Source organism: Cebus imitator, unplaced genomic scaffold (genome assembly GCF_001604975.1).
Source record: "Cebus imitator isolate Cc_AM_T3 unplaced genomic scaffold, Cebus_imitator-1.0 Scaffold491, whole genome shotgun sequence".
Lineage (NCBI taxonomy): Eukaryota > Metazoa > Chordata > Mammalia > Primates > Cebidae > Cebus > Cebus imitator.
The window spans coordinates 931,700-957,190 of NW_016107806.1; the positions used below are offsets into that span (position 1 = coordinate 931,700).

The 25,491-nt window shown below is 42.8% G+C and overlaps 1 protein-coding gene across 2 annotated transcripts in view; it reads right to left on the reverse strand.

Annotated features, from left to right (window-relative positions):
• GATAD2B (GATA zinc finger domain containing 2B) overlaps window positions 1-25,491 on the reverse strand; it is a 121,310-nt gene that overhangs the window by 9,246 nt on the left and 86,573 nt on the right. The window contains exons 2-7 of one of the 2 annotated variants that reach the window (XM_017513330.2): window positions 13,674-14,009; window positions 3,974-4,103; window positions 3,107-3,238; window positions 2,667-2,798; window positions 2,014-2,184; window positions 930-1,242 (exon numbers count right to left, since the gene is read on the reverse strand). In XM_017513330.2, coding sequence (XP_017368819.1) covers window positions 930-1,242; window positions 2,014-2,184; window positions 2,667-2,798; window positions 3,107-3,238; window positions 3,974-4,103; window positions 13,674-14,008 — 1,213 coding nt within the window. In that variant the 5' untranslated portion in view covers window position 14,009. Of the gene's footprint in view, window positions 1-929; window positions 1,246-2,013; window positions 2,185-2,666; window positions 2,799-3,106; window positions 3,239-3,973; window positions 4,104-13,673; window positions 14,010-25,491 lie in introns of both variants that reach the window. The other variant, XM_017513329.2, reaches the window with a different exon arrangement.

Consider the following 25,491-nt stretch of genomic DNA (forward strand, 5'->3'; position numbering starts at 1 on the left):
AAAAAAAAAAAAAAAGAAAAGAAAAAGAAGTTCTATTTATCAAATTATGTAGCATCATGCCACCATTTAAAAGAACTAAACAAAGTACAGTCAGTCTTCAGTGTTATTGACAGGTTCTTAGAGACTGTGATTTCAGTGAAACAACATACAACATGATCAATCTTTTTTTCTCATCAATGTTATAATAAAATGTTACTTGAGGATCCCCCCTGCCACCATAGTTGTTTCGCTTAAAGTCACAGTTTCTAAGAAACTATTGATGATGGTGGTGAGGACTCACTGCCCTACAAAAAACATACAAGATAGATAAATACAAATAAAAATATTAAGCTTCAATGATAGCTGACCTGCCAAAAAGAAAAAAACAAGCTGAAGATAGATAGATAGATAAGAACAGTGGCTTATGCCTATAATCCTAGAACCTTGGGAGTCCGAGGTGAGCAGATCACCTGACGTCAGGAGTTCGAGACCAGCATGGCCATCATGATGAAACCCCGTCTCTACTAAAAATACAAAAATTAGCCAGGTGTGGTGGTACATGCCTGTAGTCCCAGCTACATGGAAGGCTAAGGCAGGAGAATTGCTTGAACTCAGGAGGCAGAGGTTGCAGTGAACTGAGATTGTGCCACTGTACTCTAGCCACTGCACTCTAGCCTGGGTGACAGAGCGAGACTCCGTCTTAAACAAAAAACAAGAAAAGATAGATAGATACACACACGCACACAAGCACACACGCACACGCACACGCACTCCTAACATGTTGCTCTGAAACAGCCTATAAAGAAGGGAGGGGAGGTGGTTTGATAACAGGAAGCAGGAAGGAGAGGCTATTTAATATTGTACAGCACCCTCTGATACTCTGCCTATGTCAGTCAGGCTTGGCAAACACTTGCTTAAATAAAGAGATTGACTAGAAGAAATAGCCTTACCTTGGCTGTCAATGACACTCTGTACGACTTCTTCCAAGCCTACCATGTAGATGAACTCGCTATTGGCTGCACTAGGCAGGAAGTGAAGTAAAGGAGCAGGAGGTTTAGGGGGTGGGATCTCCAGGAGTGTCTTTTCCAGTTGTTTGCGAAGAGCCAATTTGGCTGCAGCCTGTGAGTTGGCAGCGTCAGTCATAGCGCTGGGGCTAGGAAGTGGCGAGGACACTCTGTTCACTGTCCCTGGCTGGATATGAGAGGCAAGGTTCATATAGATGGCAGAGGATGTTGTACGCTGACAGGGAACAGAAGAACTTGACTGCTGAAATAGATTGAGAATGGGGTCAATCATGGTATGTAGGAGAAAGGATCAATTCTTATGTTCTTGGCAGAGGACACTGTCTGATCCTGGTTTGGACTACTTAGCTTCTCCAAAATAGGAGGTGGTCAACTTATTCACTGAGAAAGAGCTCTGACACATAGGAAAGAAAAATGATGATGACTATGAGCTAAAATTGCTAAGAAAGAAATAAAGGCCAAGCGTGGTGGCTCACGCCTGTAATCTTAGGACTTTGGGAGACAGAGGCGGACAAATTACTTGAGGTCAGGAGTTTGAGACCAGCCTGGTCAACATGATGAAGCCCCGTCTCTATTAAAAATATAAAAATTAGCTGGAAATTCCCTGAACCCAGGAGGCAGAGATTGCAGTGAGCCAAGACTGTGCCACTGCACTCCAGCCAGGGCAACAGAGCAAGACTCTGCCTCAAAAAAAAAAAAAAGGAGAGAGAAATAAAGATTTTGCTTTCTGTCACACATTCTTGTGCTTCTTATTCTTTAAATCACTCTCTTCTGGGCAGATTTTTAGCTCACTGCTGCTCTGCTGTATAGCCCTCTCTCCTCTACTACTATTTGAATATAATTCCTCAAAGCTTCTACTTTGGGGACCGCTCTCAATTCAATCCCTACCTAAATAACCATTTTTGTCCTAGAGTTTATCTATGTATAAAAACTTAAAACCTATGGCCCTTTCAACAAGCAAAGCAAATAAAGGATTTCACTGTTTCCACATTAGGGCTTGGCTCTCTCTTACCGGTTGGTAATTGATGGCAGGATTCATGTTGGGTGTTGTGGTACGTACAAGGCCAGGCTTAGGTGGGCCCCGCTGACCTTGTAGCTGGGCTGGGTTTGGTGCAATAACACGTTGAGACATCAGCATGTGTGGAAGGGTAGTATTGGTAGCTGAACGAATGACACTGTGACCCTGGAGGGGAAGAAAAGGAAAAGAACTAATCACAGGTGGTATAACATTACACAAAAGGGAAAACACTGCCTATAATTCATAGCTGAGTAGAAACACAGGAACACAGCCAGACTTGGTAATTTCAGTTAATAGTCTATGGGGTAAATCTACCATCATTGTAAACCTGATTAGTGGTTGGGAAGTCCTTGGCTTTCTTTGGTACAAACTAATCCTATAGGGTTAGATAGAAAATTATCTACCCCTTCCCTAGAGAAGCTGGAAGCATTCTCTAGAGAAGAAAAACTAGAGTGGAAAGATGAAAGTTACTCATCCTTCTACTGAAGACTAAATCATGCCATAATGGACCAACAAAACAATCTGTAGTAGTAATTAACACCTCTGTCATGGCCAGGTTCTTCTATAATCTTCACAAAAGCCCAAAAACAGAGACAGGATTAGACAGAGGGCCCTCCAACACTAAGATCCCATTATGGGTCACATACCTGTAATGTTCTCAAATTTTGAGGTTCAACCCCTTGGGCCCCAGGCCGGGAGGGAAGCTTAGACAGGCCCTGCTGTCCCACATGGGCAGGAGATGGTTGAACAATAGATGCTGCATTCTGTACAACTGGAGTCTGGGAGAGGGAAGAGAAAATGAGACTGGAAAAGGCCAATAATCAGAGGTGGAAATCTGGTACATTTCTAGACTTTAAAAATTCCTTGTCAGTGTGAGGTTCTTGTCAACTAGGAGGAAAAACCAGAAAAAGGGAGTCAAGGTTTTCTTAAGGCCTAAGACTTAAAAAAAAAAACCTTACTACTACAGACTAAAAAACTATGGACCCAGAGAAGAATGAGCCACCCAACTGAACCTACCTGGGGTAGCCTACTCTCAAACCCATTTTTCTTTCCTTTCCCTTAGTCCCTTATTTCTAGGGCACATTACCTTCTGGACCACATTCTCTTTCTGTAGCTGACTCTGTCTCAGTTTCTTTAACAGGACCAGTCGGGCTTCTTCCAATCGCAGCTCATCCCTCAACTGCTTGATAAGTTGCTGCCGTTCCTCAATCCCTTTTCCCTAAGGAAACAAGGAGACTGTCAGCTATGGCAGGAGGTACCCAGAATTCCTTCCTGCAAGAGACAATCTTTACTTTTTGTTTTTTTTAACTTTCTAGTCAGTCTGTACTTATCCATTAAGAGACAATCTTTACTTCTTAGCTCTGAAACCTTTATCTTCCACAAGAAGCAGAAGTGGTAACAGGATTATCTTTGCATCTCTGGGGTCTGCCACAGTGCCTGGCATTCAGTGGGTACTCAAAAAAATGCTTAGAGAATTAAAGGAGAGGCCACATATAAAGCTAATCATCCAGATTCTTGGCAAAAAGAATAACTAAAGAGAAACATTGTCTTCTTTCAAAATAATGTTACTAAATCTCTTAAAGCTACATTTCCTCTAGTTATACATAAAAACTTGGGAATCCCTTCATATTCTGGTACTTAGGTTAGAGTGCAGAAGACATCCTTCCAGCCAAGAGTTTATATGACTTGAATTATGAACTTTTGTTTTCATTTTCCAAAGATAAATTGCATTGAATATAATGGCCTATGTATATGCTCTTCAAACTATGGTTTCCACTTGATTCTAATGGTTCCTTTTAAAAGCCCCTGAAGTCCAGAGTCACATAGTTTTCATTAATGAGTAGTTATTTATATCCAAAGAGTAAATAGTAAAAAAACAGAACTAAGACTCTTGAGAAATTAAATAAAATAGAAGCAGCATAACATGAACAAATAAATTTTTCTTTCTTTTTACCTTAAACATCTCTAGGTTGGCTGCTTTTAGTCTTTCTTCCATTCTGGAACTGGAACGGGGACTGGAAGCCTCATTGTCAGACAAAACAATGATGTCTGGTGAGGGAGTTAGCCTTCCTCGCTCTGGCTCACTAGAAAAAAAAAGGAAAAAACAGCTATTTCCAACAGTAAAAGTCCACAAAAAAAGTTAAGAAAACTTTTTCTCTATGCTGAACAAAAAAATCCAAGGGAACTTAGATTTGTCCCACTCACCCAGAGAAAAACAGAGACACTCAAATCCTAGGGTAAAGACATCAAGATGTAAACGCAAAATAGTTCCCCCATCTAAATTCCTTACAGAGGATGCAGGGACAAAGATACAAAGACAATGACTGGTTTTAGAATAGGAATAAGATCAGTGTTCTTATCACACAGATTTTTAATGAAAATTATAAATGTTTCCCCATATCTCACCCTCCATTGGGCTGTTGTTAGTTATGTAGAGGCTCAAGAAGAAAATGGCTAGTTCTAGAAAAGAAGGAAAAGGCAGCAGAGCCTAACTGCCACTCTGGATACACATGATGCACTGCTAAGGAGGCAGCTCATTATCATAACATGGCTATGTGACACCTCCTATAATAGTCTATCCTGGCCAGGCGCAATGGCTCACGCCTGTAATCCCAGCACTTTGAGAGGCTGAGGCAGGTGGATGACAAGGTCAGGAGTTCAAGATAAGCCTGGGCAACATGGTGAAACCCTGTCTTTACTAAAAGTACAAAAATTAGCTGGGCATGGTGGCAAGTGCCTGTAATCCCAGCTACTCGCGAGGCTGAGGCAGGAGAATTGCTTGAACCGGAGAGGTGGAGACTGCAGTGAGCTGAGATCGTGCCATTGCACTCCAGCCTGGGGAACAAGAGCAAGACTTCATCTCAAAAAAAGACCAAAGAACAATTGCCCTCAACCTATATACTCCCAACTACTACACTGACAATCTCAAGGAAAGTAGGATCTGGGAATGTACCTCTGAAATCACAGGAGAATTAGAAGATACACCCATTGATTTGGGAACCTGAGGCAATTAGCGATTCTGGGATTCTTGTTACCTAGGTCTTAAGCAGTATATGCCATTTTAAAAATCATCTTATAAAAATAAGCATGATGCTTTTAAGGCTAACCCTAGAATGACCTAAGTAAGAGTTATCTAGTAAATAGGATTAGGAGTAAGAGAAGCTAATGTGGGAGATTCAGATTTCAAAGTAATTTCTAGACTCTTTTTTTTTTTCTTTTTGAGACAGAGTCTCACTCTGTTGCCAGGCTAGAATGCAGTGGTGTGACCTCAGCTCATTACAACCTCCGCCTCCCAGGTTCAAGCAATTCTCCTGCCTCAGCCTCCCAAGTAGCTGGGACTGCAGGCTCCCACCACCACACCCAGCTAATTTTATTTTTAGTAGAGATGGGGTTTCACCATGTTGGCCAGGATAGTCTCAATCTCTTGACCTCGTGATCCACCTGTCTCGGCCTCCCAAAATGCTGGGATTACAGGAGTGAGGCACTGAGCCTGGCCTCTAGACTCTTTTTGAGTTAAGATGCTGGATAAAACTCTGGTAAGTAGATGCAAGTTCAATATATTTGATTCTGGAGGTTTAATCCTTTTCTATAAGGCTGCAGACATTATGCTTGCCACTATTCATTCCCTCAAATCATCAAATCATTAATAGTTCCCCCCACCTTTTTTTTGTTGAGACGGAGTCTCACTCTGTTGTCAGACTGGAGTGCAGCAGCATGATCTCGGCTCACTGCAACCTCTGCCTCCCGGATTCAAGTGATTCTCCTGCCTCAGCCCCACCGAGTAGCTGAGATTACAGGCGTACACCACTATGTCCAGCTAATTTTTGTACTTTTAGTAGAGACGGGGTTTTACCATGTTGGCCAGGCTAGTTGCAAACTCCTGACCTCAGGTGATCTACCTGCCTTGGCCTTCCAAAAGTGCTGGGATTACAGACATGAACCACCACACCCAGCTTTTTTTTTTCTTTCCCTTTTGAGACAGGGTCTCACTCTGTCACCCAGGCTGGAGTCCAGTGGCCCAATCACGACTCACTGCAGCCTTGACCTGCTGGGCTCAAGTGATCCTCCCACCTCAGCCTCCTGAGTAACCAGGACTATACGCATGTGCCACCATGCCTGGTTGATTTTTGTATTTTTTGTAGAGACAGGCTCTTACTACATTGTCCAAGTTGGTCTCAAGTGACCCTCCCACCGTGGCCTCTAACAATCAACTTAATGATCACAGATCACTAGCTGTCTACTTAACAGGGTTTGTTGTCTCAGTTGCTACTGGCACATGGATGCTGGGTTTTTTTTGAGACAGGGTCTCACTCTGTTGCCCAGGCTAGAGTGTAGTGGTACTCGCTGCATGCTCAAACTCTTGGCCCCAAGAGATCCTCCCGCCTCAGCCTCTTGAGTTGCTAGCTGGGATTACAGGTGCACACCACTGTGCCTGGCTAAATTTTTGAATTTTTTTGTAGAGGTGGGAGTCTTGCTCTGCTGCCCAGGCTGGTATTGAACTCCCATGTTAAAGTGATCCTGCTGCCTTAGCCACCCAAAATGTTGGGATTACAGGTGTTAGACACCATGCCTGGCTGGGACATGGATGCCTTTTGAACAGGGCACCCTTGATCACTGGAATAAGCATTCAGTTTCTCAACAGGTTAAAGCTGAGTTGCTAAAATCAACTCAATTTAGGTGAGGAAATAGGAGGATAGAAAGATCTGAACGACTATCTTGTGAACTATTAAATTTGTCTAGATTGCTGGTCACCAATACAGCAAGCTGGGAAGGTAGAAATACAGAAAAAGAAGCCACTAGAGGGAGAAAAGAGCCTTTCATTCTCTAACCCCACGTATCAGGAGTAATGGTTAGGCCTGAATAAAGTGTCTGACTTCATTTTTAATGAAAGTGTGATTTACTTACCATTTCCATATTCCTTTGTGCCCCCACCTCTATGATTAACATAGGTAATTTTGGGTGGGCAGATCACTTGAGGCCAAAAGTTTGAGACCAGCCTGGCCAACATGGTGAAACCCTGTCTCTACTAAAAATTCAAAAATTAGCAGGGTATGGTAGTATGCTCCTGTAATACCAGCTACTCAGGAGGCTGAGACACAGAATTGCTTCAACCTGGGAGATGGAGGTTGCAATGAGCTGAGATTGCATTGCACTGCACTTCAGCCTGGGCAACACAGCAAGACTCTACCTCAAAAACATTAAAAAATAAAATAAAAAATAAAACATGGGTAATTTTGTAATCTGGAAGATTTTTCATTCAGAAGCTCTTTCTATTTTGGTCCTAGCTAGATATACACATCATAGATTATTTCTTTTTTTTTTTTTTGAGACGGAGTTTTGCTCTTGTTACCCAGGCTGGAGTGCAATGGCGCGATCTCGGCTCACCGCAACCTCCGCCTCCTGGGTTCAGGCAATTCTCCTGCCTCAGCCTCCTGAGTAGCTGGGATTACAGGCACGCGCCACCATGCCCAGCTAATTTTTTGTATTTTTAGTAGAGACGGGGTTTCACCATGTTGACCAGGATGGTCTCGATCTCTTGACCTCGTGATCCACCCGCCTCGGCCTCCCAAAGTGCTGGGATTACAGGCTTGAGCCACCACGCCCGGCAGATTATTTCTAAGGTAAGGAAATTTCCTTGCTCAAATGAGTGCCATTTACTGCTTAGGAACTGCCCAGTACCAGGACAAAAACAGACATTACTGGATGAAGATTTGGGAATTGTGTGCCATTTATCAGGAAGTTACATCTGAGAACAACTTTAAACGATATTTTATTCCCAGATACAAACACACCCATATTAGGTAGATAGCACAGATAAGGCAAAGCCAAAGTCTCTCTCTTCTTTCTTTTCAAGTCGGAGTCTTGCACTGTCACCCAGGATGGAGTGCATTGATGCAATCTTGGCTCACTGTAACCTCTGCCTCCCAGGTTCAAGCGATTCTCCTGCCTCAGCCTCCCGAGTAGCTGGGACTACAGGCACCTGCCATCACACAGAGCTAATTTTTTGTATTTAGAGATGGAGTTTCACTATGTTGGCCAGGCTGGTCTCAAACTCCTGACCTCGTAATCTGCCCACCTTGGCCTCCCAATGTGCTGGCACTGTGCCTGGCCTATTTTCTTGTATATATTTATTTTTTGAGACAGGGTCTTACTCTGTCACCCAAGCTGGAGTGCTCAACCACAATTGTGGTTCACTGCAGTCTTGATCTCCTAGGCTCAAGTAATCCTCCCACTTCAGCCTCCCGAGTAGCTAATTTTTAAATTTTTTTAGATAAGGGGTCTCCCTATGTTGCCCAGCCTGGTCTTAAACTTCTAGGCTCAAGTGATTCTCCTGCCTTGGCCTCCCCAAGTGCTGGGATAACAGGCTTAAGCCACCACGTTTGGCCCCAAGTAAAGACTCATTCCTCAATTTTTTTTTTTTTTTTTTTTGAGATGGAGTCTAGCTCTGTCACACACGCTGGAGTGCAGTGGCATGATCTCAGCTCTCTGCAACCTCTGCCTCCCAAGTTTAAACGGTTCTCCTGCCTCAGCCTCCCCAGTAGCTGGGATTACAGGCACGTGCCACCATGCCTGGCTAATTTTTGCATTTTTAGTAGAGATGAGGTTTCACAATGTTGGCCGGGCTGGTCTCTAACTGCTGACCTCAGGTGATCCCCCTGCCTTGGTCTCCCGAAGTGCTGGGATTACAGGCATGAGCCACCATGCCCGGACTCATTCCTCAATATTTAAAAACTGATGAGCTACGATTTTGGCCTCATTTGTTAAACATTCCAAGAGAGAAATTATTTTGCCCTTTTCCTAAACACAGATATAAATTACAATAGTTGGGGTATATAAGTATGAAATCCTACCTATTAGAGATATATTATTAAAAGCCCCATTTGCTGCTGACATCACTTGTGACTTAGCCTGGCATATTTCCAGAAGCTATAAAGTTCCTAATCCTTATCCCAGTAGTAAAAACAACTAAGCAGAGTACCGCTGTCCCTCTCTAGAATTCCACATTAGTAGTGTTGGTTTCATACATACCTTATTTCACAGGTATCATAACTTGCCGAACTGATGGCAAAATAAAATATTTAGGCAATTATGACATGGCTATCAGGTTAAGAACTTCCTTCCTTCTGCTTTCAAATTCTTTCCCCATTTTTTCTTGGTAGAGATGAGGTCCACTATGTTGCCCAGGCTGATTGAACTCTTGCACTCAAGAGTGCTGGTGGGATTACAGGTATACACCACTGCACCCAGCCCTGTCCTTCTTTTATCACAATCAAAGAAATTATGGTTCTCCTTGCTGGGAATCTATCAGTTTTGTTTTGTTTTTTGTTTTGTTTGAGACAGGGTCTTGCTCTGTTGCCCAGGCTGGAGTGCAGTTGTGCACTCTCTGCTCACTGCAACCTCTGCCTCCCAGGTTCAAGCGATTCTCCTGCCTCAGCCCTCCAAGTAGCTGGAATTACAGGTGCCCACCACCATGTCTGGCGAAGTTTTGTATTTTTAGTAGAGGCAAGGTTTCGCCATGTTGGCCAAGGTGGTCTCAAACTCCTGACCTCAGATGATCCTGCTGCCTCAGCCTCCCAAAGTGCTGGGACTACAGGTGTCAGCCACTGTGCCCAGCCAGTTTTGTTCATTTTCATACAACATCTTGGGGCTAAGTGGAAATAACTGTCAGTATATTGGAGTCCCAAGCTTCCAAAGGATTGTATTTCAAAAGATCATCTCATGTTGGGTAGTGGCCAATGCCTAACAGTCCCAGCTACTCAGGAAGCCAAGTGGGGAAGACTGCTTAGTCCAGGAATTTGAGGAAATGGTGCACTTTGACAGTGCTTGTGAATTGCCAATACACGTCAGCCTGGGCAACATAGCAACACCCGATCTCTTTAAAAAATCTTTAAAGATCATCCCAAACTAACATTTCTTTAAAAATTGCTGGGTTTTCAGGAAGTCTGACTTTTTAACATATAATGTATCTGCAATGTACTACAAAATTCCAATAGCACTAATAAAGTCTTACCAAAATGTCTACAGAAGGAGCGGGACTAAAAAAAGGGGAAAAAAATGTGTTAACAATATTTCTATGAAAAATGTTAGGGTGTGGCTGGGCGTGGTGGCTCATACCTGTAATCCCAGCATTTTGGGAGGCTGAGGCAAGGGGATCACCTGAGGTCAAGAGTTTGATACCAGCCTGGCCAACATGGTATAAAACCCCGTAACTACTAAAAATACAAAATTAGCTGGGCATGGTGGCACATGCCTGTAATCCCAGCTACTCAGGAGACTGAGGCAGGAGAATCGCTTGAACCCAGGAGGTGGAGGTTCTGGTGAGCCGAGATCGTGCCACTGTACTCCGTACTGGGGAACAAGGGCAAAACTCCATCTCAAAGAAAAAAAAAAAAAAAAGAAAAAGAAAAATGTTGGGCTGGGCATGGTGGTTCATGCCTGTAATCCCAGCACTTTAGGAGGCCGAGAGAGGCAGATCACAGATCACAGGAGTTAAGAGACCAGCCTGGCTGACATAGTTCCTCATCTCTACTAAAAATACAAAAAAAAGCCAGGCGCGGTGGCTCAAGCCTGTAATCCCAGCACTTTGGGAGGCCGAGGTGGGTGGATCACGAGGTCAAGAGATCGAGACCATCCTGGTCAGCATGGTGAAACCCCATCTCTACTAAAAATACAAAAAATTAGCTGGGCATGGTGGTGTGTGCCTGTAATCCCAGCTACTCAGGAGGCTGAGGCAGGAGAATTGCCTGAACTCAGGAGGCGGAGGTTGCGGTGAGCCGAGATGGCGCCATTGCACTCCAGCCTGGGTAACAAGAGCGAAACTCCGTCTCAAAACAAACAAACAAACAAACAAACAAACAAAACAAAACAAAAAAAATTAGCCAGGTATGTGGTACATGTCTGTAGTCCCAGCTACTTGACAGGATGCGGCAGGAGGATTGCTTGAGCCTGGGAGATGGAGATGGCAATGAGTGGAGATCATGCCACTGCACTCCAGCCAGGGTGACAGAGAGACCTTGTCAGGAAAGGGAGAGGAATAGGGAAGGAAAGCAAAGAAAAATGCACTTATTTCAATTTGGGATGTGAAGAGTCTACCTAACATTTCTGTAACTCCTTCTTCCCAATGAAGTAGGATAAATTACTTTCTCCAGAAGGTAAGGGTGATTATAAGCAAGTAGGTTGCTTAGGTTCATGATCTCATTCACCCACTACCTTTTCTTTCAAACAATCTAGAGATGAATCTACTTAATATTCTGCTGGCACTACCTATGTAACTTACAAGAATTTTTCTCCTCTTCCAGGACCTCTAGGGAGTCTGCCTGAGGTTTTCTACAAGTTTTTTGTTTGTTGGTTTTTTAAAATGAGATGGAGTCTTGCTCAGTCGCCCAGGATGGAGTGCAGTGGCGAGATCTCCACTCACCGCAACATCTGCTGCCCAGGTTTGAGCAACTCTTGAGCCTCAGCCTCCCAGTAGCTGGGAACACAGGCACACGCCACCACACCTGGCTAATTTTTTCATATTTTCAGTAGAAATGGGGTTTCACCATGTTGGCCAGGCTGGCTCAACTCCTGACCTCAGGTGATCCACCCGCGTTGGCCTCCCAAAGTGCTAGGATTACAGGCATGAGCCACCACTTCCTAAGAGTTTTTAATATTATTACCAAGAATAATGTTCACTTGTAAAGCGTGGTTTAAAAAAAAAAATCCTGGGACAAAACCACTAAGTAGACATTAAAAGGTAGAAAAAGTAACATATGTAAGGTTATAACCATTCCTTTCTTCATTCTCCATCAGTCCAGTTTCTTAAGAGATTCTGCTTTGGATCAGCCCTATGACAAACTCAGCAAGGTAATTTGGAGGGCAACTGAACACTGAAAAGTAATTCTCACGGCTATCAGCTGTTTCTAAACTATTTATAAACTGAATGTTTTAAAAACTAGGGTTGGCCGGGTGCAGTGGCTCATGCCTATAATCCCAGCACTTTGAGAGGCCAAGGTAGGCAGATCACCTGAGGTCAGGAGTTTGAGACCAGCCTGGCCAACATGGTGACATCCCATCTCTACTTAAAATATAAAATTAGCTAGGCATGGTGGCACTCACCTGTAATCCCAGCTACTCAGGAGGCTGAGGCAAGAGAATCATTGAACCTGGGAGGTAGAGGTTGCAGTGAGCCAAGATCATGCCACTGCACTCCAGCGTGGGCAAAAAGAGTGGAACTCTGTCTCAAACAAACAAAAAAACACTTAAAAAAAAAAAAAAAAAAAAAAAAAAACCAGCGTTATCAGCTGGGCATGGTGGCTCATGCCAGTAGTCCCAGAACTTTGGGAGGCCAATGTGGGAAGATCGCTTGAGACCAGGGAATTTGAGACCAGCCTGGGCAACACTGAGACTCTGTCTTTACAAAAGCATTAGCTGGGTGTGATGATGCATACCTGTAGTTCCAGCTACTTGGGAGGCTAGGGCAGGAATATAATTTGAGCCTGGGAGTTGGGGGTTACAAGGAGCTATAATCATGCCACTGCACTCAAGACTTTGTGACAAAGTGAGACCCTGTTTTTTAAAAAAAAAAAAAAACTGGCTGGGTGCAGTGGCACATGCCTGTAATCACAGCACTTTGGGAGGCTGAGGAGGGACAATCACTTGAGCTCAGGAATTCGAGACCAGCCTGGGTAATATGGCAAAAACCTGTTTCTACAAAAAATACAAAAATTAGACAGGCATGGTGGGATGTGCCTGTAGTCCTACCTACTCAGGGAGGTGGGGTGTAGGGTTGGGGTTGAAGTGGGAAGACTGCTTGAATCCAGGAGGTCAAGGCTATAGTGAGCTGTGATCACACCAGTCACTACACTCCAGCCTGGGCAACAGAGCGAGACCCTGCCTCAAAAACAAAACGAAACAACAATAAAAGCATAAAAGAAAACAAACAAAAAAAAACCCCCAAAATAGGGTTGGCTATACTATGACTCACTGCACAGGTAGACTCAACCACTGGCCAGTCCCAGGTACCTCTCCTTAGTGTGTGCCCTACAGTTTTGAGTACTCGACCTTGAGAGACACCAGAAACACAGGCCTGGGAAAACATGTTTGCATGTGTGAGTCAAAGAGAGAGTAACATATATGTGCAAACGAATGTAAATGTATACGGGGAAGCTGGGAGAAGGGCGTACAGATGCAGCAAGAATGCAGAGACTTACCCACACGAAGATAATTTGCTTTCTGACCCAAGAAAAGACAGGCCCAAGCTTTTGGATGTAATAAAAGCTGGGACTCCACAATAAATAGATCCTAAAACTCCGGGAATTATCTCACAAAAAGACTATTTTTTTTCCTCCTAAGATGGCCATGAAGATTAGAGTGAAGGTATATATTAACTCACTTCCATCTGGCCTGTCAGCTCTCTAGTGCCCCTTTTATCCAGAAATGACCATTTTTCTCTTAAGAGTAAGAACTACAATTATCTGTAGACTAAGCAGTTTTTGAGGCACCTGGTTTCATTTGGAAATAAAATGAATTTATGGTCAAACTTGATGATACAGACAAATCTTCTTTCAAGAATCTTTAGGATGAAAAACACCCTCCTCTCAGTGGAATTCATTCCATTTTCACAGGCTTTATGAGACGACCCTATCCCTGGAGGTAGTTGAACTGAGCCATACCTCCGTCTAGCACTCATATCCACAGGCTCATCATTGATGTTTTCTTTGCCTGGCCTTCCAGCAGTCCTGTTGTCTCCATGAGGCCTGAGGTTCCCATTAAGTTTTTCTTCATAGCCCTTGACACCACTGCCATCCTGTTTGGTGGGTAACTCATGTGGCACCTCAAGATTTGCCAAATCCTTCCTTTTGAGCAATGCCAACATTTTCAGACGTTCCATGGCCTCATGACCCTCCATTTTGAGTCGCTTTGCCAGGACATCATCTCGTTCATCTGCTGGGTCCAAGCTCCGCTTCAACAGATTCAAGCGAAGAGCATCTTCTGTCATTCTATCCATCCTATGGAAAGAAAAATACAAGTAAGATCAAAATAAAGTCCCTTAAATAGCCCATTTTAAAAAAAGGTGGGATGGTAAAGTTATTAAGAATCACAGGTGCGCATGCATGCGCGCGCGCACACACACACACACGTTCAACGTTAACTAAGCTAATGTCCTACCCGATATTGTCTTAGAATATTTATATTAAAGGAGATTTCTCCATTCAACCTCAGCAATTTAAGTGAACTTAAATTTACGTAAGTGAGGCCTATTGATATCTGCCCTTAATTCTGTATGAATATAGATTCAAAATATATTTTTTTTTAACTTTTATTTTACATTCAAGGGTACACGTACAGGTTTGTTATACAGGTAAACTGAATGTTACGGGGGGTTTGCAGATTCAAAATCTGAAGATACTTACAATGCTTTTTTAAATGAAGCACTTGGGTGCTTAGCATAAGAAGCAACATTTTCTTTACTCATGAAGCAAAATGGTTAAAGATAAGCTAATCATTATCTTCCCTTTTCACTCTGATTTTTTTTTTTACACTAACAAAATCTAAATGCAGGCCAGGCATAGTGGCTTAACTTGGATTCCCAGCTCCTCCAGAGGCCAATGTGGGAGGACTGCTCGAGCCTAGGAGTTCAAGACCAGCCTGGGCAACATGATGAGACCCCATCTCCACAAAAAAATTAAAAATTTGTCAGGCATTCATGGCACATGCCTGTAGTCCCAGCTACTCGGGAGGATCAGGTGGGAGGATTGCTTGAGCCCAGAAGGTCGAGGCCGCAGTGAGCCTGATTGTACCACTGAACTTCAGCTGGAGTGATAGAGCGAGGCTCTGTCTCCAAGAAAAAAAAATCTGAATGCAGATTTAGATTTAGATTTTCTCCAACACTGTCAAATCCAGGGTTGTCCTGGTAGGAAATGGCAATGATAAAGTAGTAAGAAAATCTTTTAAGTCACAGAAACACAGGTTAAAATTGCTACTTATGTTAACCAGGTCAAATATTTAATACGCTATTTTATCTTCCCAAGTTTCAATTTCATTTGTAAAAATGAAGTGCTTAAAAAGTTTTTCTATTCCCTAAGAATGTGAGTTCCACACCAAAGGCATGAGATGAGGTCCAATAATTCATAGACTCAAGTTATTGAACAGAAAAGACTACCAACATTAATTGGTACTCTTACATAAAAAACTATGTATGTGCTTGAATAAAATAAGGGGTATTATGATTCTTTTCCTGGCCAGGCACGGTGGCCCATGCCTGTAATCCCAGCACTTTGGGAGGCCAAGGTGGATGGATTACCTGAGGTCAGGAGTTCGAGACCAGCCTGGCCAACATGGTGAAACGCCCTATCTACTAAAAATACAAAAATGAGCTGGGCGTGGTGGCAGGTGCCTATAATCCCAGCTACTCGGGAGGCCAAGGCAGGAGAATCACTTGGACGCAGGAGGCAGAGGCTGCAGTGAGCCAAGATTAAGCCACTGCACTCCAGCCTGGATAACAGGGAGAGACTCCATCTCAACAAATAATAAGTAAATAAAAAAGATTTGGCTGGCCACGGTGGCTCATGCCTGTAATCCCAGCACTTTGAGAGGCCAAGGAGCGCAGATCACATGAGGCCAGGAGTCTGAGAGCAGCTTGGGCAACATAGTGAAATTTCACCTCTACTGAAAATACAAAGAATTAGCCAGGTGTGGTGGCAGGCACCTGTAATCCCAGCTACTCAGGAGGCTGAAGCAGGAGAATCGCTGGAACCTGAGAGGTGGAGGTTGCAGTGAGCAGAGATTGCGCCACTGCACTCCAGCCTGGACGACAGAGTGAGACTCCATCTCAAAATAAATAAATAAATATTCTTTTCCAGTTACAATGAAGAAAAAGAATAAACAAAAGGAAACAGGAGCCGGGTAAGGTGGCTTATGCTTGTAATCCCAGTACTTTGGGAGGCCAAGGCGGGTGGATCACTTGAGGTCAGGAGTTGGAGACCAGCCTGGCCAACATGGTAAAACCCTGTCTCCACTAAAAATAACAATATTAGTCAGGCATGATGGCACAGGCCTGTAGTCCCAGTGACCTGGGAGGCGGAGGCATGAGAATCACTTGAACCCAGAAGTGGAGGTTGCAGTGTGCCAAGATCGCATCACTATATTCCAGGCTGGGTGACAGAGTGAGACTGTCTTAAAACAAAAATAAAACAAAAGCAAAAAAGGAAACACACACCCTTCATTATATTTGTTTTTACTTTTTAAATTAATTAATTAATTTGTATATTTTTTTGAGACAGTGTCTCACTTTGTTGCTAGCCTGGAGTGTAGTGGCCCCATCTTGGCTTACTATAATCTCCGTCTCCCGGGTTTAAGCAATTCTGCCTCAGCCTCCCAAGTAGCTGGGACCACAGGTGTGTACAACCACGACTGGCTAATTTTTGTACTTTTAGTAGAGATGGGGTTTCACTATGTTGGCCAGGATGGTCTCAATCTCTTGACTTGTGATCCGCCCACCTCGGCCTCCTAAAGTGCTAAGATTACAGGCCTAAGACACCATACTCAGCCTGTTTTCATTTTCATTTTTGAGAGACAGGGTTTCACTCTGTCACCCAGGCTAGGATGCAAGTGGCACAATCGTAGCTCATTGCAGCTTCAAACACTCGAGGATGCAAATGGCACAATGATAGCTCGTTGCAGTTTTAAACTCTTGGGCTCAAACAATCCTCCCCGCCTCAGCCTCCTGAGTAGCTAGAGATGCATGGCACCACACTTTGCTAATTTTTTCGATTTTTGAAGGACAAGGTCTCACTATGTTGCCCAGACTGGTCTGAAACTCCTGGGCTCAAATGATCCTCCTGCCTCAGCCTCTCAAAGTGCTGGGGATTGTAAACAGAAACACATCTTTTAAAGACGAGAAAAGTCAGAACGCAAACTCCTGAATTCTGGGATAACTTTTTTTTTTTTTTTTTTGGCCCCCCACCCACACCCCACCGCCACCCATAATGTTTCTTAATTCCCTCCCTTTTTAAAGAACAGCTTTAGGAGCCATAAAAAAACAATGAGTTCATGTCCTTTGCAGGAAAATGGATGAAGCTGGAAGCCATCATTCTCAGTCAACTAACATAGGAACAGAAAACCAAACACTGCATGTTTTCACTCGTAAGTGGGAGTTGAGCAATGAGAACACACGGACACAGGGAGGGGAACATCACACACCTGGGTCTGTTGGGGAATGGGGGACAAAGGGAGGGAGAGCATTAGGACAAATACCTAATGCATGTGGGGCTTAAAACCTAGATGACGGCCTGATAGCTGCTGCAAACCACCATGGCACATGTATACTTATGTAACAAACCATCACACTCTGTACATGTATCCCAGAACTTAAAGTAAAAAAATATATATATATAATAAAAAAATAAAAATACCCTTACCTATTGGTTCACTTATTGCACTTCCAGAAGGAAACTTATCCAAAGNAAAAAAAAAAAAAAAAAAAAAAAAAAAAAAAAAAAAAAAAAAAAAAAAAACTTTACTGAGATATAATTTACATATAATATAATTAACCTAAGTGTACAATTCAATGATTTTTAGTATATTCAGAGTTGTGCAACTATCATTATAATCAACTTTAGAACATTTTTATCACACTTCACCATCCAATTTACCTCTAAAAAAATCTTCAGATAGAGTGACTAGAAACTTGAGTGCTAGAGAACACCAAAATATAAGCCCTAACTCTGTAGTAACAATGTCTTTAGTACTTCAGTCAACACTATATAACTGATAGTAGTAACTGGGCACACCATGGTAAGTTGGGGAGGGTAGAAAAAATCTGCCACTCAACTGATTATACACCTAAATGCAAAACGTATAGCCATGCCTCATTTTATTACATTTTGCTTTATTGTGCTTTGCAGATACTGTGTTAAAAAAAAAAAAAAAAAAAAAAACACAAGGCTGGGCACGGTGGCTCACGCCTGTAATCCCAGCACTTTGGGAAGCTGAGGCACACGGACCACTTGAGGTCAGGAGTTTGAGTCCAGCCTGGCCAACATGGTGAAACCCTGTTCGGGTGTTGTGGCACATGCCTACAATCCCAACTATCTGGGAGGCTGAGGCAGGAGGATCACTTGAACCCAGGAGGCAGAGGTTTCAGTGAGCTGAAATCGCACCACTACACTCCAGCCTGGGTGACAAGAGCGAGACTGTCTCAAAAAACAAAGTCAAACCAAAGGTTTGTGGTAACCCTGTAGTAAGCAAGCCTAATGGTATCATTTTTCCAACAACATGTCCTCACTTTGTGTCACATTTTGGTAATTCTTACAGTATTTCAAACTTTTTCATCATTATTATATCCATTATGATAATCAGTGATTAATGATCTCTGATGTTACTATTTTGTTTTGAGGCACCATGAACTGTACTCAGAAGATGGCAAACTTAATCAGTAAATGCTGTGTGTGTTCTGACTGTTCCACAGACTGGCTGTTCTCCCATTTTTCTCTTTTAGTTGAGTAAGTGTTGAACATCTAAGTGTTCAACTGAAAGGAGGAGTCACACGTCTCTCATTTTAAATAAAAAGCTAGAAATAATTAAGCTTAATGAGGAAGGCACACTGAAAACCAAGATGGGCTGAAAGCTAGGCCTCTTGCTTTTAACGGTTAGTCAAGCTGTGAATGCGATTATGGAGAAAGTTTTAGTGCACTGGCAAGAAGATCAAACCAGCCACAACGTTCCCTTAAGCCAAAGCCTAATCCAGAGTCAGGCCCTAATTCTCTTCAATTCTATGAATGCTGGGAGAGGTGAAGAAGCTGCAGAAGAAAAGCTGGAAACTAGCAGAGGCTGGTTCATGAGGTTTAAGAAGTCACGCCGTAACACAAAAGTACAAGGTACAGCAGTAGCCGAGCCCTGACGTAGACGCTAATACAAGTTATCCAGAAGATCTAGCTGAGATAACCCACAAAGGTGACACATTAACAGAAAGTTTTTTCCTTTTCTTTATTTTCTAATTTTTATTTTAGATTTTAGGGATACATGTGTAGGTTTATTACATGGATATATTGCATAATGCTGGGGTTTGGACTTCTATTGAACCCATCACCCAAATAGCAAACATAGTACCCAATGGGTAGTTTTTCAACCCTTAACCCTCACTTCATTCCTACCCATTTTGGAGAGCTCAGTGTCTACTGTTTTCATCTATAAATCCATGTGAATGGTACATTTCTTTTTTTCCCTTTTTTTTTTTTTTTTTTTGAGACAGAGTCTTGCTCTGTCTCCTAAGCTGGCGTACAGTGATGTGATCTCTGCTCACTGCAACTTCCACCTCCTGGGTTCAAGCGATTCTCCTGCCTTAGCCTCCCGAGTAGCTGGGCCTACAGGTATCTGCCAACACACCCAGCTAATTTTTGTATTTTTAGTACAGGCGGGGTTTTTCCATATTGGCAAGGTTGGTCTCTCCTGACCTCAAATGATCCACCCACCTAGGCCTCCCAAAGTGCTGGGATTACAGGCATGAGCCACTATGCCCGGCCAGTACATTTTCAATGTAGATAAAATAGCCTTCTACTGGAATACTTTCATAGTTAGAGAGGAGATGTCAATACCGGGCTCCAAAGCTTCAAAAGACAGGCTGACTCTCTTTTTAGAGAGTAATATGGCTGGTGACTTTTAATTGAAGTCAGTGCTCATTTACCATTCCAACAGTCCTATGTTAATTATGTTAAATAAACTGGGCAGAGTGCACGCCAGTAGTCTCAGCTATGTGGGAGGCTGAGGCAGCAGGGTTGCCTGAGCTCAGAATTTTGAGGCTGTAGAGCACTATCATTTCAGTGGAATAGCCACTGCACTCCAGCTTGGACAATATAGCAAGACTCCATCTCTTGGAAAAAAGGATAAGAATTAGGCTAAATTTACTCTGCCTGAGCTCTCTCAATGGAACAATGATGTATGGATGACAGCGCACCTGTTTACAGCATGGCTTACTGAATATTTTAAGCCCATGACTGAGATCTACTGCTCAGAAAAAAGATTTCTTTCAAAATATTACTGCTCATTGACAGTGCACCCAGTCACTCAAAAGCTCTGATGGAGATGATCAAAGAGATTAATGTTGTTTTCATGCAGCTAACATATCCATTCTACGGATCATGAATTAAGGAGTAATTTTGACTTCCAAGTCGTATTATTTAAGAAATATTGCTGGGCATAGTGGTTCATGCCTGTAATCCCAGCACTTTGGGAGGCCAAGGCAGGCGGATCACCTAAGGTCAGGAGAACAGTCTGACCAACATGGTGAAACTCCATCTCTACTAAAACTACAAAATTAGTTGGCATGTAGTGCACACCTGTAATCCCAGCTACTTGAAAAAGTGAGGCAGAAAAATCACCTGAACCTGGTAGGCAGAGCTAAGATCACGCCACTGCACTACAGCCTGGACAACAAGAGCAAAACTCAGTCTCAAAAAAAATAAAAAGGAATATTAATATATTTCAGGCCAGGCATGGTGGCTCACACATGTAATTCCAGTAATTTCGAGGCCAAGGTGGGAAGACCACTTGAGCCCAGGAGTTTGAGACTGGCCTGGGCAACATAGCGAGATCCTGTCTCTATAAAAATAAAAATTTAAAAAGCCTCCTGCAAAGTATTTACCATTGCAGGAAGAAGTAAAACTATCAACACTAACAGGAATTTGAAATTAGTTGATTATAACTTTCATAGATGACCTTTGAAAGGAAATTACTGCAAATGTGGTAGAAACAGCAAGAAAACTACAATTAGAAGGAAGGATAGGCCAGGCACAGCGGCTCACGCCTGTAATCCCAGCCATTGGGAGGCTGAGGCAGGATCACTTGAGCCCAGTTTGAGACAAGTCTAGACAACAAAGTGAGACCCCATCGCTACAAAAAAATAAAAAATTAGCTGGGCACAGTGGCATGCACCTCACTCGGGAGGGTGAGGTGGGAGGATTGCATGAGCCTAGGAGTTTGAGGCTACAGTGAGCTATGATCATGCGACTGTACTCCAGCTTGGGTGACAGAGCACAACTGAGTCTCTTTAAAAAACAAAAACAAAACTTTGAACGGATAAGGAGTTGCTTCTATGGATTAGCAAAGAAAGTGGTTTCTTGAGATGGAATCTAATCCTGGTAAGATGCTGTGAACATTGTTGAAATGACACCAAAAGATTTAGAATATTCCATAAACTTGACAAAACAGCAGCAGGGTTTGAGAGGAATGTCACCAATGTTGAAAGTAGTTCTATTGTGGATAAAACTGGTATCAAACAATATCGCATGCTATATGAAAATCTTTCATGAAACGAGAGTCAATCCATGTGGCAAACTTCATCATCTTATTTTAAGAAATTGCCAGGTTGTCCAGGCATGGTGGCTCACATCTATAATCTTAAAAAAAAAAAAAAAAAAAAAATTGCCAGGTTACCTTTCAGCAACCACCACACTGATGAGTCAGCAGTCATCTACATGGAGGCAAGACACTCTACCAGCTAAAAGATTATGACTTGCTGAAGGCTCAGATGATTGTTAGCACTTTTTAGCAAGAAAGTGTTTTTATTTAAGATGTATACATTTTTTAGACATAATCCTATTGCACTTAATAGACTACACCATAATGTAAACATAACTTTTACTATTATTATAAGACAGAGTCTCGCTGTTGCCCAGGCTATAGTGCAGTGGCATGATCTTGGTTCACTACAACCTCTGCCTCCTGGGTTCAAGTGATTCTCCTGCCTCAGCCTCCTGAGTAGCTGGGATTACAGGTGTGTGCCACTATCCCCAGCTAATTTTTGTATTTTTAGTAGAGATGAGGTTTCACCATGTTGGCCAGGCTGGTCTCGAACTCCTGACTTCAATTGATCTGCCCTCCTTGGCCTCCCAAAGCATTGAGATTACAGGCGTGAGCCACTGTGCCCAGCCAAAACATAACTTTTATATACACTGGGAAACCAGTAACTTGTGTGACTTGCTTTATTACAGTATTTGTTTTATTGTGATGGTCTGTAACAGAACATACAAAATCTCTGAGGTATGTCTGTACTTTAGAAAAGTAAACAGTAAGGCAGTGGCTCGTGTCTGTAATCCCAGTGACTCAGAGGCTGAGGCAAGAGGATCACTGGAGGCTGAGAGTTTGAGACCAGCCTGGGAGACTCATCTCAAAAAAAAAAAAATTTTTTTTTTTTAAACAGTCTCACTTTGTCAACCAGGTAGGAGTGAAGTGGCATGACCTTGGCTCATTGGAGCCTCCACCTCCTGGGTTCAAGTGATTCTCATGCCTCAGCCTTTCAAGTAGCTGGGATTACAGGTGTTCACCACCACATCCAGCTAATTTTTCTATCTTTAGTAGAGATGGTGATTCACCATGTTGGCCAGGCTGGTCTCGAACTCCTGACCTAAAGTGATCCACCCCCACCTTGGCCTCCCAAAGTGCTAGGATTACAGGCATGAGCCACTGTGCCCGGCCTAAAAAAAATTTTAAAAAAAATATTGGCTGGGTGTGGTGGCTCACACCTGTAATCCCAGCACTTTGGGAGGCTGAGGTGGGGAGATCATGAGGTCAGGAGTTCAAGACCAACCTGGCCAACATGGTGAAACTCCATCTCTACTAAACATACAAAAAATTAGCTGGGCGTGGTGGCATGAGCCAGTAACCCCAGCTACTCAAGAGGCTGAGGCAGGAATCACTTGAACCCGGGAGGTGGAGGTCACAGTGAGCCAAGGTTGCGCCACTGCACTTCAGCCTGGGCGGCAGAGACTCTGTCTCAAAAATTAAAAAATTAAAAAAGAAATATTAGCCAGGCATGGCGACTAAGGTGGAAAGATCATTTGAGCTCAGGAGTTTGAGGCTGCAGTGAGCTATGATTGCGCCACTCTACTCAGCCTGGGTAACGGTAACACAGTAAACCCTGTCTCTTACATACGCATATCAAGATATACACATGTAAGCTGATATACTACAGTATTCTAAGTTTTGAGATATATTAATGAGCACTGATAGTATAAGACAAAACAACAAAATGCAGTAACCTAGAGTTAGAGTTTGGGATGCCATCACTACCTTGGCTCCTTAAACTGATTATTACACAAACAGCTGAAAATAAGTCAAATAATTTCCCATTGCTATACATTAATGATTCAAGAAAGAAACTGACACATCAGAGGCTGTGAGAAACAAGAACCCAGGTATTTGAATGTCTGAGGTAAGTCTTTCCTAATAGATAGCTTGAGAATTCTAACCAATCTGTCCATGGCTACTCTTGTCTTTACTAATCTATAAACCTCAACTTAATGCACTCACAATCATGCCTACCTCAAAATCCAATGTAAAATGGACGAACTTTGGAAACGTTATGCTGAGTAAAAGAAACCAGACACACAAGGACAAATATTATATGGTTCTGCCAGGTGAGGTCACTCACGCCTGTAATCCCAGCACGTTGGGAGGCTGAGGCGGAGTTTGAGACCAGCCTGGCCAACATGGTGAAACCTCATCTCTATTAAAAAAAAAATACAAAAATTAGCCGGGTATGGTGGCAAACAGCTGTATTCTCAGGTACTTGGGAGGCTGAGGCAGGAGAATTGCTTGAATCCGGGAGGCGAAGGTTGCAGTGAGCCAAGACCATGCCATTGCACTCTAGCCTGGACAACAGAGCAACACTCCGTCTCAAAACAAAAATAAAAACAAAAATTGTATGGTTCTACATATATAAGGTACCTAGAGATAGAAAGTGTAATAGAAGGCAGAGCATGGTAGCAAGTGCCTATAACTCTAGCTACTTGGGATACTGAGGTGGGAGGAATGCTTGAATGCCAGGAGTCGAAGACCAGTCTAGGCAACATAGTAGGATGCCCTTATTTCAAAAAAAACAACAAACAAACAAACAAACCAAAAAACAAAAAATAAGAAAACAAAACAAAACAAAAACGGTAGAATAAAAGTTTCCAGCTCAGGTAGGGGTGGGGAATGAGGGGTTATTGATTAATGGGAACAGAGTCTCTGGGATGAAGAAAAAGTTCTGGAAGAAGATAGTGGTGAAGGTTGTAAAACATTGTGAATGTACTTAAATCCACTGAATTATATACTTACAAATGGTTAAAATGGTAAATTTTATGTTACATATTTTTTACCACAATAAAATTGCAAAAAAAAGATCCAACATAATAACTGCCAAGGGGCACACATGATCTTTTTAGGGTGACTGGAAATGTTCTTCTAAAACTGGACTGTTGTTACTGTGGTTGCACAACTTTGTAAATATATTTTTAAAAATTCTACAGTTAAATTATGCCCCTACTATAAAATTGTCAAAATGATATTCACCAAAAACTTGTCACATAAATATTCCCCTGCAAAAAAAAAAAAAATTTTGTAAAATGAATGTTGCGTGTTGCCTTTTAATGTCTAAACAATCTTTGTTTCTTCTGTGATCCTAATAATAACAGCTACTATTTCTTTTTTTATTTTGAGATGGAGTCTCACTCTGTTGCCCAGGCTGGAGTGCAATGGCATGATCTTGGCGTCTGCCTCCCCGGGTTCAAGCAATTCTCCTGCCTCAGCCTCCCAAGTAGCTGGGACTACAGGTTCGCACCACCATGCCTGGCTAATTTTTGCATTTTTAGTAGAGACGGGAGTTTCACATTGGCCAGGCTGGTCTCGAACTACTGACCTTGTGATCCGCCCGCCTTGGCCTCCCAAAGTGCTGGGATTACAGGTGTGAGCCACCGTGCCCAGTCACCTAAATCTTTTCAAAAATAGAGAGATTCAAGATGGCTGATCACTAGCAGCTCGGGATTGTAGCTCCCAGTGAAAGCACAGAGAACGAGAGGACGACACACTTTCAGACGAATTTTTGTTGCTCACGCACCAGAAGATTCCCAGAGGAGGAGCCCCACGGGTCGCCAGCGCAACTCTTGTGGCCGGCGAGGCGGTTCTGCCGCTGCCTTGGTGCGGCGGTTCTTGGTGCAGAGACAGAAAAGCACCATCAATCATAACACGGCTGTTTTGGCCAGCGCAGTGGGTTGCTCAGATTTTAGCGCTGGGAATCAACAAGTTGGATGTCCACTCAGAAACCCAATTATAAAGACGGTAATTATAAAGACCACAGATGGATAAATCTATAAAGAAGGGAAGAAAACAGCCTAAAAAGACCAAGAATACCCAAAATCAGAATGCCTCTCCCTCTACAGGGGATCACAGTTCCTCATCAGCAACGGAACAAGGCCTGATGGAGAACGAGTGTGTTCCATTAACAGAAGCAGGCTTCAAAAGGTAGATGATAAGAAACTTCTGTGAATTAAAAGAACTTGTTCTAACCCAATGCAAAGAAACTAAGAACTTTGAAAAAAGGTTTGACAAAATGGTAACAAGAACACACAATTTAGAGAGGAATATAAGTGAATTAACAGAGCTGAAAAACAACACGAGAACTTCACGAACTATGCACAAGTTTTAACAGCCGAATCGATCAAGCAGAAGAAAAGA